Source organism: Physella acuta, unplaced genomic scaffold (genome assembly GCF_028476545.2).
Source record: "Physella acuta isolate Inbredline_101_S28 unplaced genomic scaffold, ASM2847654v3 ptg001863l, whole genome shotgun sequence".
Lineage (NCBI taxonomy): Eukaryota > Metazoa > Mollusca > Gastropoda > Physidae > Physella > Physella acuta.
This window is the reverse complement of record NW_026733369.1, coordinates 181,704-199,287: the sequence shown is the minus strand read 5'-3', so window position 1 is coordinate 199,287 and position 17,584 is coordinate 181,704. Positions and strand designations below refer to the sequence as shown.

Here is a 17,584-nt window from a genome sequence, read left to right as displayed (position 1 = left end):
ATATGAATTAAAGATTTCTTAAAAACTTGATATTACACAATGGAGAACAATAACGTAAGCACATGATGATAAATTCTCATTTCTGTGTATACGCTGTTGCTATTCCTGTTTGTTTTTGTCAACTATAGACTGTGTGGTGCCTCCCCACTCTCATGGGAAACTTGTTATTCCTGCTGGTATATGTCAACTATAGACTGTGTGGTGCCTCCCCACTCTCATGGGAAACTTGCTATTCCTGTTTGTTTTTGTCAACTATAGACTGTATGGTGTCTTCCCACTCTCATGGGAAACTTGCTATTCCTGTTTGTTTTTGTCAACTATAGACTGTGTGGTGCCTCCCCACTCTCATGGGAAACTTGCTATTCCTGTTTGTTTTTGTCAACTATAGACTGTATGGTGTCTTCCCACTCTCATGGGAAACTTGCTATTCCTGTTTGTTTTTGTCAACTATAGACTGTATGGTGTCTTCCCACTCTCATGGGAAACTTGCTATTCCTGTTTGTTTTTGTCAACTATAGACTGTGTGGTGCCTCCCCACTCTCATGGGAAACGACTCGTTCCACTCTGATATCCCAGCAGGGGCCGTGCTAGCCAGTGGGACGGTGTTGGGTGGGATTGGATAGTAGGCTTGGATGCTGGCCTGACAGGCCTTTTGGTGGGCCACTCTGTTACGAGCATCCATAATCCGTTCATTGGCCTCCGTCAGCATTTTAGTGTCAAGCGCAGCTTTGGCTACAGCTGTCTCTGTCTGGCGCATCAGTAGTCGATACTCCATAAAGTTTTTCACTGCGTCCCTCTGCTCTATTTCATTCATCTGAAATTGAATATTATCTTAAATTTGTATATCTCTTGTTTGAAATTTTAAAAATTCTATTAATTGTAAAACTATAACTTAGCACTTTAGCCTAAAATATTTTATTTAATGTGTTGGGTAAACCCTTCCCTTGCCATCAGCGGTTTTTAAAAACATAGTCATTTTATAAATTTTAATTACTACTTTTAAGTAAGAGTGATCTATAATTTAAGTTTTGTTTTGTTACTGAAATTTTAAACTAGGGTTGGTTTTTTAAAAAGCTATATTTTCCCCACTGTTTTCTCAGCATCAACTTGCACACCTAAACACAGAAGACACTTTTTCATACAACAATGTGACCTAGATTATACCCTCAATTCTCAACAAAAAATTTTTTTTTTAAAGAATAAAAAATCTGCATGGATTTTTTAGGACAGGAAAGAACAACCTACAGACGAATTTTAAATTATATCAACTTGCTCAAATTATTTAAATCATTTGCCTAGAACAAAAGCATTTAACATTGACATATGAGAGACCACCACAACCCACCTTAGCAGTCGTCACTTTGTTCCGTCTGTGTGTCCTTGTGTCTTCCCATTTTGCTTGCCTGTCATGTCTCAACAAAGCTTTAGACACAGAGGTGTGCTGGGAGTTAAAATCTAACATAAAAGAGTGGTTGGCCCTGAACAGCTTGTTGATGTCTGAACTCCTCACCTGAATACAATTAGAAAATGTTGAAATGAAAATAAAGAACAGTTTTTATCAAATTTGATGAATCTAATATCTTACAAAGTTACAAGACCACTTTGTTGACAATAACTTTGTAAAAAACTAAAATGATTACAGTAGTAAGAAATACTTCATTGAATAATGCAATATCAAAATCATGTTTTTGCTTGAATCAAATATCTTACAATGTTACAAGACCACTTTGACAATAACTTTGTAAAAAACTAAAATGATTACAGTAGTAAGAAATACTTCATTGAATAATGCAATATCAAAATCATGTTTTTGCATGATATTTTACCATTACATGGAAATTAAAAAAGTACACATACACTTCTTAGATTGTAAGCAATTGAGACAAAAACTATGGCTGTGTATTAAAATACCTGTATAACTTATCTCAGAGTCAATGCTTTTTACCTTGCGCTCCTGCTGCTTGTCCATAAAGTTCAGCCTCTGAAGCTCTTTCTTCTCCAACAGCTCTAGCAGCTGGGACTTCTCCAGCTCCCTGGCCTTTAGTATCTGAGCTCTCCTTTGGTCGTGGTACATGCTGATTCTGTCCTTGGCTCGTAGTCTTTCTTCTCGCAAGCCCAAAATATTTTCCATCCTTGCAGCAGCTCTTTCAGATTTTTCTCGCTCCTGTTTGGGAATAGCATGGATATTAAGAATATAAAATGTTCATTTAAAGAGTAAACAGTTTGAGTGTGGTCTTTGAGTAACCTTTGACCTTAAACCTATGTGTTGCTGTTTTAAAAAAGAAAATGTGCCCCAATTATCTTTCTATGTGATTTATTTAATTAATTTATTGTTTACTAAAAGTTGTTAAAATTTTTTATATGCCTGTTACAAAATAATTCATAAAAAGGTTCATTTAAAAAAAACTAAAACTTGAGCTAATCTGTAATCAATTTAAAAGTCATCCATTTATGACTACACAAGGGAAGGGGTGCAGTCTTAGGAAAGTGTACTCATCAACTGGGGAGAGGGAGTTCGGGTCTTTGCTGATGTCCACATGTTAAATTTAACATTAATAAATTTTTTGTGCTTGATAAAAAATGAAGTCACAATATTACATATTTGCAGACATCAAGAACAGTTGGGGAAAGGAGGTTAAGCTGGGGAGCAATTTAAGTTTTTAGTGGATGTCATAAGTGTATAGCTTTTTAAAACAATATTTCAAACCTTGTATGCTTTATGTACAGCTAGAAGATTGGAGAATCCCATAGTTCCTTGTGCTCTGTTGAAAAACCTTTGCTCATTGTTGGTGAAGGTATATGGGTCTGCTTTAGGCTAGGAAAAAAAATGTCCCAGTTTTTAAATAACATGTTTAAAACTAATTCATAATCTATTTAAAATTTGCTAGCTTGACAAATTATTGATGGCATTAAATATAAATTTTTGAACATGATTCTAGTAAGTGATTACAAAAAAACTAATAAATTGAAATGTTCAACTAGATTAACTCAAAGCTGTGTTTTTGCATTTTTATCTCCACTTGGTGCACTTGAAATAAATAAATAAATTTGGGGGGGGGGGGGGGACTAAATTTTTCAGGGGGGGGGGGCAGATACTGGTAAAAGTGTATAAATTATTAAGTTTCCATTTTCTATTTTTATATAAATTCCATTCAGTTTGGGGAATGGTAGATGTTCTTCAGGTGGAGGGGGGGGGAATGAAAGAGATTCAAAGCACTAAATTAACAAGTGAATAACAACCTTAGGTTTGAAGAGTTCTTTTGTCAACCTGTTTGTCTCTGCTTCTCTAACCATCTGCCCAGCTTCTTTCTTACTTAGGATCATCTCTGTGGTGGCATCCCCCACATACAACTTGGGTTTTTCACCTGAACATATAGTAAACATTATCATCCAAAGTTTTTGAATGAGAAATACACATTCAAATAATTTTTTTCATTGTGGTGGAAAATGTAACTTGCAAACCTGACTCATATTAGGGAAAGTAAAGTCAGTTGGGCAAAGAACTGACCACTCAATTAATCTACAAGTCGAGGTCACTGTAACTGGTTTACTCTACTTCATTTGCACTACACAACGAAAAGTATACAACACTTTTTATACTTGTCAATTAAAGAAGTAGAGCTTTAGACTTGATGATCAGTAAGATTTACTTTGCTCCAAGCCAGATGTTCTAGTGACCATGGGGTGAGCTGAGGCTGTCCAGGGTTTTGTCTTAACATTTTTAGAGTTATGACCCACATAATGAAAGTTCTATGGAGTAGCACAGAGGTTATACAGCAGTTTAAAAAGTGAATAAAATAAAGTGAAGGATCTTCACCTCTCAGTCTGAAGCCAGTTCTAGAGACCTCCATCTCTTCGTCATCTTCATCAGGTTCTGTAGACAGAATGGGGCCAAAAAATTGTTTGACGTCCTTGATTCTGGTTTTCTTTTGCTTCTGTTTGATCAAATTAATAACAAGAACAATTATTTTTTTCAAAACCAAATGCATAACAAAAATTGTTTTTATTTATTAGTACTGCAGATTTGTTTTATAAATAAATAATTGGCATTGTGTAATTTAAATTTACTAAATGTGTTAAAGTGGTTTAGATTAAAGGATTGTGAGACCAGCAAACATTTTCTTTACACTTTAGATACATGTTAGCTACGGAGAGGTTAAGTCAACTAGATAGTTCAGCAGCATTCATATAAGCCCCCCCCCCCCTTCATGATTCATTTTAATTTAACAAATTCATTAAAGAAAAACATTTTCTTTTTTAAATGAATTAAATTTTACCTCTTCTTTATCTTTTTCTCTTTTCATTTTTTTCTCTTTACGATGTGAGTAGTTAAGCCCCATGTCACCATGTTCAGCCATCATTGTCTCCATAGCACTGCTGTCTGCAAGAAGGTTTGACATGGTTCCATGCTCCAGCTTTGTCATGTTGATTTGGAAGTTACCATCCTCACACAGAGATGGCAATGATACCAACTGAGTTAATGCCTATAGGATATTTAATTATTTTGGCTGAGAAAACTATTAGGCTTTTACTTTAGTAAGTCAAACAGCATTAAATTAATAAGGTTTACTTCAGTTTTAAAAACTTAGTTAATGACTAGAGGCAGTGGCGTCACGAGGTCAGGTGGCACCCCCCCCCCCCGCGACACCTCTGACTAGAGGATAAAGCAATCACCTCAACAGGTACTATAGAGCCAGGCCTACGGTTCCTCATGTAAGTGTCATAATCCACAGCTTCACCAGCCAGAGTTGTCCTCACAGAGTCAATCAAAAATACTGGAGTACCAGGAGGTGGGATTACCTCCCTTGGCCTAACACCTTTTGGTTTATTTCTGATTGCTAGCCTGATTCACACAAATAATTGAAATATTTTTCAAATAAGCAAATCAATAAAATCATACATTATTCTGTCCCTTTAAAAAATCTCAAGAAAAATAGTAGATCTTATATTTATCTTCTAGTTTGAAAATAAGATTGTTCAGCTTATTTTTTCACAAAAAGATTATCTACTTTTTAAAAATTTTAAATACTACAATAAATACTGTTAGTAAAAAAAATAGGACATTACACAACTGTTGTTTATTTTTTTAAATTTAAATGAGGTCATATTGTGGTCAGATTATCTGGACCCTATTTGTAATCACATGAATAAATGTGCATGTTATTGTGATATAGACTAAACCTGATGGCAGATTTTTTTAAAAACTTTACCTGAGTTATACAGCACTCACATAAACATTATGCTCCCATGTGTTCTGAGAACTGATGGGAAAAGATGTTAAAGCCATGTACAATAAATGTGTGAGAGTTACCTTTTCTTCCTGATTAGAAATCCTCTAACAACTCTCTGGACAATGAGAACAGGGGAGTGTTTGGCCAGGATTGAGTTCACTTTAGCATTGACAGAGTGAAACAATGCCATCTCTTGAGAGTAGGTTGTTTTCTGATCACAAGGATTGTCAACATTGTTTCAAAATTATATAAACATGCATCAAATAGGTGTGAAGATAAACATTGAAAAATGGTGGCTATTTTTAATTTTTAGAAATTCTTACATGGCTGGATTGATGAGACACATTTATTCTGAATGGAGGACTGAGCATCTTGAACCTGCTACTGAACACAGCATCTTCAATGATTTCCTCGTCAGAGATGACATGTTTGTCCAGAGCTTTCAGTGTCAAGATGCTGTTGACAACATGATGTCTGGGGAGAAAAAAACATCATTATAGATATAAATTAATGGAGTTTTAAAAAAAAAAAAACATTATAAATTAATGGAATTTATACCTGTATTTAAAAACATCATTTTAAATTATGGGAATTTTACAATGTATTTAAAAAGATTCATTATAAAATAATGGAGTTTTTAAACTGTGGTGTTTGTTGATGTTTGAATGCAATTTAAGATTTTAATAATTAAAAAAAATGTTTAACTAAATTTAAGATCTATTATTCCTTTTATTTTGAAAATATATGCCAAAATTACAGCATAATGTAAGATTATTTCACTTAATGCATGCTAGATCAAACAATACTAATAACATTAAAACATTAAACTGGTACTTTTATTGGTTATTTAAAAACAATTAAAGACATTTTTTATTGAATGAATAATCATTGCATACCTGTAGTTCTTTTTTAGAGAAAGTGGAGTGTCATAGAGTGTCAAAATGGAGAGACAAGGAGAGGAGCTTAATATCTGGAGTGTCTCAAACTTTCCAATAGGGTTGTCATGGAGATATAGTGTATGTAACTTGAGTAGACGTCCCCAAAAATTAGGTCCAGGTATAGCATTGAGCTGGTTATTTGGTGAAATAATTAATATTTAATGAACAGACTAAACATTGTGCTTGTCAAAGCAATAAAATTTGGTGAAATAATTAATATTAATTTTATTATTTTAATTTTTTAAATTTTATTTCTTTTATTGTTTTAAAAGCCACAAAATAATCCACATTTTGTATAGGACTGTTAAGTAAAATTAATGATGTGAGGAATGACAAATTCCAAAATTTTACTTAGGTACTTTTTGTACTTAAAACTTAGGCAGTCTAGCAGACCTACTAACAACACACGGACTGTTAAACACATTGCTTAATTATCAGTTGAGATCAATTGTTTGATTAAATAATTTCAGGTAAATTTGCTTCAGCAAAAATATTGAATTATTTTGATTTAGAAAACACTAACCAGACACAGTTTACAGAAAAAACAAAAATCAATATAAATTTATTTAAGATTCATGCATAATGAGGACTCAAATATTTTATACAGTCCACAATAACTGTGAAAATAAAATAGTCAATAAATTGAACAATATATTTTCTAATTTTTGTACATGTTTACCTGATTTGAATGAAGATCTAGCTTGATAAGTTGTGTACAAGTCACTAGGGAGTCAAACTTGGTGAGATAGTTGTTAGCAAGCAAGCAAATGGTAAGGTTGTTACATGCTTGTATATCACCCAGGGTTCTAAGGTGTAGCCCATTTAAACAAACAATTCGGAATTTCCTGATATCTTTTTCATCACTATTCTGCTCAGAACAGTATGATACTAACACATTTTCTGTAGGATTTAGAAAAAACCTGGAGAAGGGAAATGAAATAAGTATTGTGTTCTTTACAAATTAGCTTATACAAACATGGAATCTTTTATTTTTAATGGAAAAAGGATGCATTTAAAAATTAAAACTTGTTTTTTTTTAAACAGTATACATGCTCACAATACATGTTTTATCAACATGCTGGCATGACTTAGCGTTTCTTTCTGGCATCTCCTCAGATATAAAGGACATTTCTTTTAAATAAACAGCACAAACTTAACCCACCCCTTTACGCTGAAGCAAAATGGCTGAAAGAAACCCTGCTTATATTTTAAAATCAGTATATCAAGCTCTATTTGGATGTAGAAATTATCTCCCTTGCAAGAAGTAGTTGTAATTACTTTTTAGTTAATTAAAAGTACTTTACAGAAATCACTAATATAAGAAAATATAGAAGTATACTATGATGTGACACAGTAGCGTAGCGAGGGGGGGCGGGGGGGGGGGGACACATATGTCCCCGGGCATAGAAAAGTTCGAGGGGGGGGGGTGCAAATCGAAAGTTTGAGGGGGGGGGGTGCAAATGAAAAGTTCGAGGGGGGGGGTGCAAATCGAAAATTTTCTCCCAAGGGGGCGCCAAATTGAAAGTATGTCCCCGGGCGCCGGGAAGGGTCGCTACGCCTCTGATGTGACATGTTGTGCATTCTGAAAAATATACAAATGTTTTATTTTAATTATAGCTCTTTGAGGTTGGTGTTTTCTGTTTATTTTTGGGGTGAATTGGTCATTGTTATGCCACTTTAAGGACAAGGAGTGATTTGATTTTTGTGACAAGATGCGACAGTTAACTCTTATTAAAAAGTTGAGGTAGGGACTAATATATAATAGTAATAAATACTTTAAATAGCTAATTGTTATATTATAGAAAAATCCCTCTAACATCATTAAGAATTGTGTATCAACATTTTATGCTCTATTTGGCCATTTGACTCTGATTTCAACCAGCTTTCCTTTTTGGATTTGCGTTCATAGTAACGTGTTTGTCCACCCAAGAACAATCTGCAAGGAAGCAATTGTTTTATTTTGGAGTTTACTCCCCTAGAAGGGTTGCGGTCCCTACATAACAGGCAATATCTGCCTGGGGGTCTCAATTAGGGACTTTTGGAGATAAAAATTGTAAACTCTGCTCTCTCTGATCAAATCTTTCATATTCTGTTCAAAACTTTATGAAAATAATGTTACTTCATTTATCATTCTTACCCTGATTCTTCAGCTTGTTTAATCACTTCTGCTTCTTTCTGCTTGTAAAACTTATTTAAAAGTTTATGATTATCTTGTGGCTTGATCTCTGCTAGTGGAGCTATTCTTGCCCATTCAGGAATACTTACCATTTTTTTATTTCTTAGATGCTAAATATTGTAAATAATAAACATTTTAAATATGGCATGACATAATAATTTATAAGGAAGCGGGTTCAGAAAAAAGAAATCTAAGTTTATAACTTACGATGTAATTATATGATCAAATATCATGTGAATGTGCTGAATAGGAGTTATGAGAATAGTACTACTTTCTCTCTAGACTAGATATACTCTATATATTATATATATATATATATATATATATATATATATATATATATATATATATATATATACTCTATATTTACTCTATATTCTAATTTCTATAATTTTAAAATGATTTACTATTTACTTTACCATAAGTGTTTATCTATCTATTTAAAATAATTTAGATATGTAATTATTGTAGTTAGACTATTTTAAAATTTTAATTTATTTAACTGATGCTAAATGTATTAATTAGTCCTAGAATATTTAATTATTTATTAATTTATATTAATTATTAATTAAATAATAGAATCAATGATATAATTATAAATTATAATAATAAATTATTAATATTTAGGGCCTATTATTTTATAGAACAGATGTAGTATCGGCATTGATATTTTGTTTACTGTCCAATTATTAAGACCTTAGCTGGAAATTGAAAGGAATACGATAATTTTAAAATTGTACATACTGGTTAAAGAATAAAACATTTTATATAGGCCTAGATTCTAGCTTTAGATTCTTGATCTAGCAGCTGGGACAGAAGCCATTTTAATAAACGTTCTCATAGCGACAAGGGGACATGAATCTTAATTTATTTACAATTATATTAAAGTTTACCTTCTTTTGGTGAGAGCTGACAAAATGGCAGCTTACGTTTGGAAACATTTTAACTGCAATAAGAATCAACTATGCTTGGATACAGTATTAAATTGTGGTCAATCCTTTAGGTATAAAATCAATGATACAGAATGCCATATTCATTTCTGACCAATAAGCATAATGTATATTGTATAATGAATAATGTAGGCCTAATGAAATTGCTAGAAATTATCTAAAAAATAAAAAAAAAAAGAAGTGAAATTGAAATAGGCCTACTTAGTACTACTTTTTAATTATTTTTTTTTGGCTTTTTAAAATTTAAAGTAAAGGCTTAAATAATAATAATCATGCAAAATAGGCAAAACTAAAGATTTATTTTGTTTTAAATCCATTGCCATAAAAGGTGTTTGAATCATGCATACAGTGATTATGTATTTGTATTGCTAGTATCGTATGAGTATTTCTTGGTTCTACTAGTTCTAGTAATTCAATACCAAACTAAATCTTGACCCTAATGTACTAATCCTAACCTGAGTTTATTTCAACTTGCATTTTACAGGTGGAAAAAGAATGATCAAGGTGAATGGTTAGGTGTAATGGCTGGCATGGTTTGGAGACTGAAGCAGGCAAATGATCAGATCTTATATCAAGTTTATGGACCATCAAATTCAAAACATAGTACAAGATCTGCACCTGTATCAAAACTAAACGACAATGCTGATAAAGATGAAATTAAACAAGAACATTTAGACTTTAAAAATGTTGATTCTTTGGTTTCAAAAGACACAAAAGTAACAGGTAAAAGAAGAAAAACACCATTAGTTGCTACTTCAACAAAAACATTTAAAAAGTTCAAGATTGAAGATGTGGTGAAAGTTGAAAATGAAGTAAAGTGTGATGAACATGAAGTACAGCTGTTGCAGGATTATTTCCAACTGGATGTGGATTTAGAAGAATTGTACCAGCACTGGTCTTTAAAAGATCCAAATTTCCAAAAGGTGGCTGCAGCATTCACTGGCATTCGTATACTTCGTCAAGACCCCACAGAAAACCTTCTTAGTTTTGTATGTTCCTCTAACAATCATATCTCTCGGATATCCAGTATGGTTGAAAAGCTCTGTCTACACTATGGAAACTTTATCTCTAAGGTATTCACTAGAAGAAAAAAATTGAGTAACTAAGTTACTGAAACCAATTTTGTTTTTACTATTCAAACACATTTCACATCCCAAATTATAATGGCCACAATGTAAAAATTACAAAAGTTAAGTTACTCTTTTTGGACCTGATGGTCATTAGTGAAGATGATTGAAATAGTCTACTTGTATCTGTGACCTCAGCATATCATGGGGAAGTGTAGTCAGTTTAATACCCAGCCACCTTTCCCCAACAAGTGTCAGTATTGTCAGGTGCCTCTTCGATAACTCAGGGATGTCTTATGCTACTTGAGTTCAGGATCCATTCACTACATGTTTGAGTTAGAAGTTGTGTTCTATATTGCCCCTTTCAATTTTTGCACCTAATTTTTGTTTAAGGTAGACAACATAGATTACTACACATTTCCAGAGTTTTCTTGTTTGTGTGGGGACGATGTAGAGGCAAAGCTCAGACAGTTAGGTTTTGGCTACAGAGCCAAATTTATAGCAAGCATCGCCAGGAACATCACACAAGAGAAACCTGCGCAGTGGTTGGAGTCACTCAGATGGAAAAGTTACAGTGAGGCTAAAGCAGAGCTCATGACATTGTTAGGGGTGGGAGCAAAGGTAAAAAAATGTAATGAATCTTATATTACATTTAAATTTAATATAACTAACAGAGACTTTTTAATTAATTAAGAAAAATATGAAACACTTATTTTCCATAAGCCTTTTTAAAACTTTAACTAAATATATTTCTTTTTTCTTAAACAAATTACAATCTCAATTGTATTTAAAATGTTTTTTGAAATTTTTTAATACAGGAATATTAATGTACCTGTAAATTCACAATGAAACATAACAGTACCATAACCTTTCTGAAAACCTAGAAAATCTGAAGGGGAAATTCAGAAGTGTAAAAACTAATTTCCAATGTAAAAAAAAAGCATCCCCCTCGGAAGGCATAGAAATTTAAAATTGTTTGAGGAAGTTTTTACCATACTTTGTAAAACTAGGAAAATTATTTCAGAATATTTGCCGTTGGTTTGCTTAAGTAAGTAAGAAATATAGAAATATTTCATCTCTTGCAGGTAGCTGACTGCGTCTGTCTGATGTCACTAGACAAGCCTGGGGCACTGCCTGTTGACACTCACGTATGGCAAATTACCAGGAAGAACTACATGGCTAAACTGCAGACAGCTAAATCTTTGACTGACAAATTGTATCGAGAAATAGGTAAAAAAAAAATCAATTTTTCTTGTATTATAAAGAGAAACTTCATTTAGTGAAGAAGACTCCTTTTACGGCCTGACTATAATCCATAACATGCATATTTGTGGTCAGTAGAGTATTTCAGCTGAACACCCTCAGCTAACCATTGAGATCACTAGAGCAGTGTGATGCCTTGAGTGTCTATTTTTAAATCCTGTTTCCCGAGGGCTTATGCTATTGTGAAAGTAACTCTCCTTGAGTTCTTATAACAGCCACATCAGTGAAGAGTTGTGTATCCACCTTATTTATTTTCCTAGAGAGACTTAAAAAAATGAATATCAGGTTGTGAGATACAATACTTCCAGAGATGCCTGCCCATTTTGTACATGTAACAATGACTACATGTTTCTACATAATTAACTTGCAGGTGACTTTTACAGAAGTTTATGGGGACCCTATGCTGGTTGGGCTCACTCTGTAAGTTATTTTTCCATCTTTCCTCTATTAGTTAGTTGAATGAAGCCTATTTGTTTGACAAGCAATATATTTGCTATGCACATGTACATAAACAAACTTTTTACCCTTTCAATTTTAGGTGCTCTTCACCGCTGATCTCAGGCACAATAAAGAAAAGAACACAGAAGAGCTACACACTTCGACAGAGCACTGCTTGAAACCAAACTCAAGGGGGAAAAATCGGTCGCCCAATCACTTTGTCAAACACACAAAAAATAAAAAAGTCTGTTAAAATTTACTGGCGCATAAAGTTTATTTGGTCTCTGGCTGAATGCAATTTGCTGTTACTTGGCTATGGGTACTGGCTAGAGGTAAATGGTTTGTACATGTTTACATACATTGCAAAGTGTGGTTGTGACAAAATTTAACTACTACAAGTTTGTGACAAATTTTAACTTCAAGTGGATCTTAACGTTAAACAGTAACTTGCTGTAAGTGTGGTCAAAAACTTTAACTAATTTTCTTTAAGTGAGCTTTTAAAAAAGACAAATACTGTTGGAAAAAGTTATAACAGGAGTTAATTACAAAAATAATTTGATACTGGATTAGATAACATACGTAGACTGTCACAGAAAGGTATTGTACATCAAAATTCAAACTGTTACAATCAAAAGCAACATAAGTTAATGATAGCACAAGGATGTAACTCATTCATCAGTTTTGGTTGTATCAGAAAGTAGCTACTTGCATCCAGTGGATAAATTCCAACTGAATGTATCAGCTTGAGGATGGCTGATGAAATATTAATGTCAGTATAACTTAATAATTTTGTTTGGTGGGCTGTATATAAATTCCAGGATTAGTTTTAACGTGTAGGCATTCCAACTTCATAATAATCCTTCTCCAAGGCAGCCAAATCAATACGGGCATCCATGAACTCTGACTCATCCATGCCCTCCCCTACATACCAGTGTACAAAAGCTCTCTTAGCGTACATGAGGTCAAACTTGTGATCTAGTATAGCCCAGGCCTCAGCTATGGCAGTTGAGTTGCTGAGCATTACGGCAGCTCTTAAAACAGCGGCGAGGTCCCCTCCAGGTACTGTTGTGGGTGGTTGGAAATTTATGGCAACCTGTGGAATACACAAACAATTATTTTTAGCTTTAATTGGATGGTGTGGTCAGGTAGTGTGGGTGGTTGGAAATTTATGGCAACCTGTGGAATAGTTTTTTGACAATTATTTTTAGTTTTAATTGGATGGTGTGGTCAGGTAGTGTGGGTGGTTGGAAATTTATGGCAACCTGTGGAATAGTTTTTTGACAATTATTTTTAGTTTTAATTGGATGGTGTGGTCAGGTAGTGTGGGTGGTTGGAAATTTATGGCAACCTGTGGAATAGTTTTTTAACAATTATTTTTAGTTTTAATTGGATGGTGTGGTCAGGTAGTGTGGGTGGTTGGAAATTTATAGCAACCTGTGGAATCGTTTTTTAACAATTAGTTTTAGCTTTAATTGGATGGTGTGGTCAGGTAGTGTGGGTGGTTGGAAATTTATGGCAACCTGTGGAATCGTTTTTTAACAATTATTTTTAGCTTTAATTGGATGGCATGGTCAGGTAGTGGGGCGCTCCAATGCTAACCCAAAAGTCTTGAGTTTGGATCTCAGACTCTTGTCTATACTAATCTGAATCTACCCAGCTGTGATGGGTATCTGACACACATTAGAGAAAGTGAAGGTAGTTGGGCATAGTGCTGACCACACCATCCCTTCATATGCAGAGGTCACAAAAAGTTGAACTCTTATGGCAAATACTTTTTTCGAGCAATCTTTTTTTTTTTTAAAAACAAATATACAAGGCTAAGGTGTGATGTCGTTTTAAGTGGCAGGGGTTCTGGCTTGTGAAGATGTGGGGTGATGGGGGGGGGGGGGGGCGAGAGTCGGCAGGTAAAAATCGGTTAATAAATGACACCTTAGCCAAAACTATTTGACAGAACAATATCTCAAATTGCAATGATTACCCTGCATTAAAATTTTAAACATTAAATATTGAAATATATTAACAACATTACAAACATGTTTTGCATTATGATGGTTTGCCTACATTAAGAAGTAGTAAACATTTCAAAACCTACCTTAAAACCTGTAGGGCACCAGTCCACAAACTTGATGGATCTTTTAGACTTAATGCTTGATATGGCAGTGTTGACATCCCCTGGTACAATATCTCCCCTGTACAGGATGGTACAGGCCATGTACAATCCATGAGTGGGATTGCACTTAACCATCTGATTGGCTGGCTCAAAGCACGCAGATGTCAATTGTCCAACGGTCAGTTGTTCGTGGTAAGCTTTTTCCGCAGAGATGAATGGAGCATAGGTGACTAGAGGAAAGTGAATTCTGGGATAGGGTACTAAATTTGTTTGCCATTCAGAGAGCGTCGTGTTTAGAGATCCTTCAAATCTTAGTGATGTTGTAATGCCACTAACAACCTACAAAGAAATTTAATGATTTAATTAAACTAAACATCTCTACCACAGTGTTAAGCTTTATTCATTAAAATATCCAGGTCTGATTAAATTTGTGTATTAAAAGCTATTTACATTATTTGACAGTAAACAGCACTAACATAATCAACTAGCACCGTAACAGATAACACAGAACCCTCTCCTGTAATTTCCCATTGATTATAAGCAGCATATAAAACTTGAACAGGTTTAAAAAAAAACAAGCACAATGATGTAAATACCTGAGCTATAAGTCTATTTAAATTTGTGTAGGTAGGTCTTTCAATGTCTAAACTACGTCTGCAAATGTCATAGCAAGCTTCGTTGTCAAATATAAAACAGCAGTCAGAAACTTCCAGCGAGGCGTGGGTGTTTAGGATAGCATTGTATGGTTCAACAACAGCAGTAGAGATCTATAAAACAGTACAAAGTTGTGAGGAACAAATTTAGTGCAATGAATATAGAATGACCTCTTTAACTGCCTGCATTATCCAGCTGGTGCAATACAATAAAGGATTAAACAATAGCCTGGTGGCAATTCTGAATATTAAGGACCAGTATGTTTTACTGGGAATTTTTTGAACTACCTCATTAATTATGTGTAAAATATATTTAATTAGTAGCTTTTATGGATACTTATAGATACAAAGATCAGACAACTACATACATTAGGAGCTGGGTAAATGGCAAACTCCATGATAGATTTTTTGTTGTAGTCACTTCTCATTCGAGACATGAGCAGGGAGCAGAATCCAGAGCCCGTCCCCCCACCAAAGCTGTGAAACAGGAAGAAGCCTTGGAGACCGGAACATTGTTCAGCCTGGAATAAAAGAAGTGACACAGAAGGTTAAAACCAGCAGGGATATGGGTTGGTGACATCTAGTAATGCTGGTGGTAACTATGGAGACCGGAACATTGTTCAGCCTGGAATAAAAGAAGTGACATACAAGGTTAAAAACCAGCAGGGATATGGGTTGGTGACATCTTGTAATGCTGGTGGTAACCATGGAGACCGGAACATTGTTCAGCCTGGAATAAAAGAAGTGTCACAGAAGGTTAACATTTCTACTGGTAGCCATTGTTTTTGTGAACAAAAGTAGCCAGAATGTCTATGTTATACAACCGTTACATTGAACAGAAAAAAACTATTTAAAGATAATAGCAGCTGACAATTAAGCTGTACATATCAGCACAATCATGTGCCATGTAGAAAAATAATTATTCCAAAACATTATTTTTGAATTATTAAACAATTGTACTTTTCATCAAACAGCACCTGTTTTAATACTTTTACAATTTTAATGAGCTTCTTTCCCCCCAAGTGCACTTTAATGGTTGGCGATTGGGAGGGGGGGGGTCATTTTCAGGCCTACCTATGGATAGCAGCATGTACTGAAATTTTCAATTATTATATTGCTTTTTACTAACAGGTAAGGGAATAAAACAATGCAGGGTAAAAAACGAGTGGGGAAAATGAGATGAGTAAAACAATAGATTATCATAATCTTATCCTATCAGATAAAAGAAAAGCAAATCATACATGTCTTCGTATTGTGTCAAGAGCAAGGTCCACCATCTCAGCACCTTTTGTGTAGAATCCCCTGGCGTAGTTGTTGGCAGCATCTTCTTTACCAGAGATCAGATTGCTGGGGTGAAACAATGTTCTATATACACCAGTCCTTATTTCATCTGTCCAAATGACAAGACAATAAAATACATAAGACAAGCATTTAACTTCAAATCAAAACAATAGCATCCACTCATTATAACAACTTGACTGTGTGGTTTTTTGCATGACTTTTCTAAAGACTGGACGGATTTGTTGTATTTTATATTATCTACAACTAAACATAATTTGGGAACAAAAGACAGAACAATTTAGTTGTTTTCTCTGTCCACTTAATAAAGAAAACAAACATGGCGTAGCAAGGTAATGCTCAACAAAAATGGTAGACACCATTTTAAACAATTTTCTTTACAACGTAAGCTCTTACTCCTCATAATGCCTCATTCACTCATGTTAACTCAATGACTGAGCTGTATGTTAGATAATGAGTTGAAGAACAGTGACTTACCTATACAGTATACACATTAGTTCAAAACTTTAAGAGTAACCTTTACACTACTACTTTACAGATATGGGACAGTGGGTTCAGATGGTACAGAGTATGCCTGCCAACTCCAAAGTCTCACATTTTAATCTGCTCTCGAGTTTCTAAGTCTGCCATACTATCCCTTCATATGCTGATGAACTCTACTTCATCTGCCAAATGGATTGTCAGGTCCAAAAGGGTAACTGTACTTACTTTAACCTTCAAAAATCAGCTCAAGAGTTTAAGGAGCAAACTGACCTATACAAGTTGGCTCCAAATCTACAAAAGTGGCCCTGGGTACATGCTTCCCTGCTCCTGTCTCCTCAAAGAATGTGCAGAAAGAGTCATCTGCATTTCTAGTGAGCTGATATGGCATGAAGCCAGAGGGGTCAATCCCATGCTCAAGACAGTACAGTTCCCAGCAGGCATTGCCTACCTGAACGCCAGCTTGTCCAATATGGACAGAAACTATTTCACGCTGAAAAGATACACAACACAGATCACTAAAGTGAAAAGTCAGCATGAATGATCCATTGGTTTAATTTTAAATCTCACAATAGACTTTATATGACAATAATCAATAATGTTGTGACAATAATATCAAATGTTTATTTATTGATTTTAAAATTTCAAGTAAAGAAGTTTTAAATTTATTTTAAAAATTTATTTTTATTCTAATCTTTATTCTTAAAATATTCTAGTAGATCTAGATCTAGTCTAGATTCTATGTTTTTTAAACAAACAAACCATTTTGTTAGCACCGACGGAAGAAACTTTGGTAATGGGTAATAAATAATTTGAAATGTTCCTTTTACCAACTATCTACCACGTCTTATGTCAACAAACTGCTAAGAAAAGTATTAAGATTTTAAACCATCATGCGCCATTTCACTTCCAGCTAAGTAGGTCGCTGGGGTTGCCCTACAAATTAGCATTTCCGCGAAGCGACTCGGAAATAACCTCG

General features: G+C 34.2%; 3 protein-coding genes across 3 annotated transcripts; 1 reads left to right on the top strand and 2 right to left on the bottom strand.

The window, feature by feature from the left end:
• Positions 1-154: 154 nt before the first annotated feature.
• On the bottom strand, positions 155-9,200 carry LOC131930870 (uncharacterized). Its single transcript, XM_059287533.1, has 14 exons — positions 9,090-9,200; positions 8,307-8,455; positions 6,849-7,089; positions 6,128-6,300; positions 5,555-5,705; positions 5,312-5,442; positions 4,675-4,843; positions 4,278-4,484; positions 3,818-3,935; positions 3,241-3,365; positions 2,708-2,815; positions 1,946-2,164; positions 1,346-1,510; positions 155-814 (listed from the first exon to the last, which is right to left on the bottom strand). Exons 2-14 carry the CDS (start codon positions 8,435-8,437, stop codon positions 509-511), a joined length of 2,244 nt encoding a protein of 747 aa, XP_059143516.1. The 5' UTR covers positions 8,438-8,455; positions 9,090-9,200; the 3' UTR covers positions 155-508.
• A 44-nt stretch (positions 9,201-9,244) lies between these two features.
• LOC131930877 (N-glycosylase/DNA lyase) lies at positions 9,245-12,322 on the top strand. The gene is made up of 6 exons (XM_059287542.1): positions 9,245-9,348; positions 9,780-10,368; positions 10,756-10,983; positions 11,448-11,592; positions 11,996-12,045; positions 12,164-12,322. The coding sequence occupies exons 1-6, from the start codon at positions 9,263-9,265 to the stop codon at positions 12,314-12,316; spliced, it is 1,251 nt and encodes a 416-aa protein (XP_059143525.1). The 5' UTR covers positions 9,245-9,262; the 3' UTR covers positions 12,317-12,322.
• Positions 12,322-17,553, bottom strand: LOC131930876 (tubulin alpha-1 chain). The gene is made up of 7 exons (XM_059287541.1): positions 17,368-17,553; positions 16,879-17,098; positions 16,068-16,216; positions 15,195-15,347; positions 14,770-14,940; positions 14,156-14,512; positions 12,322-13,156 (listed from the first exon to the last, which is right to left on the bottom strand). Exons 1-7 carry the CDS (start codon positions 17,368-17,370, stop codon positions 12,890-12,892), a joined length of 1,320 nt encoding a protein of 439 aa, XP_059143524.1. The 5' UTR covers positions 17,371-17,553; the 3' UTR covers positions 12,322-12,889.
• Between the last annotated feature and the right edge of the window lie 31 nt (positions 17,554-17,584).

What these genes read in the sequence shown, in the direction of transcription:
- LOC131930870 (XM_059287533.1), bottom strand. Translation starts at nt 8,437, where the DNA reads ATGGTAAGTATTCCTGAATGGGCAAGAATAGCTCCACTAGCAGAGATC. An exon ending in TAGATCTTCATTCAAATCAG is followed by an intron (nt 6,301 to 6,848) that starts GTAAACATGTAC and finishes CCAAATAACCAG; the next exon opens with CTCAATGCTATACCTGGACC. An exon ending in AACTGGCTTCAGACTGAGAG is followed by an intron (nt 3,366 to 3,817) that starts GTGAAGATCCTT and finishes CTATATGTTCAG; the next exon opens with GTGAAAAACCCAAGTTGTAT.
- LOC131930877 (XM_059287542.1), top strand. Translation starts at nt 9,263, where the DNA reads ATGGCAGCTTACGTTTGGAAACATTTTAACTGCAATAAGAATCAACTA. An exon ending in CAAATTGTATCGAGAAATAG is followed by an intron (nt 11,593 to 11,995) that starts GTAAAAAAAAAA and finishes ATTAACTTGCAG; the next exon opens with GTGACTTTTACAGAAGTTTA. An exon ending in ATGCTGGTTGGGCTCACTCT is followed by an intron (nt 12,046 to 12,163) that starts GTAAGTTATTTT and finishes TTTCAATTTTAG; the next exon opens with GTGCTCTTCACCGCTGATCT.
- LOC131930876 (XM_059287541.1), bottom strand. An exon ending in TAAATAGACTTATAGCTCAG is followed by an intron (nt 14,513 to 14,769) that starts GTATTTACATCA and finishes ATTTCTTTGTAG; the next exon opens with GTTGTTAGTGGCATTACAAC. An exon ending in GGTGCCCTACAGGTTTTAAG is followed by an intron (nt 13,157 to 14,155) that starts GTAGGTTTTGAA and finishes TGTATTCCACAG; the next exon opens with GTTGCCATAAATTTCCAACC.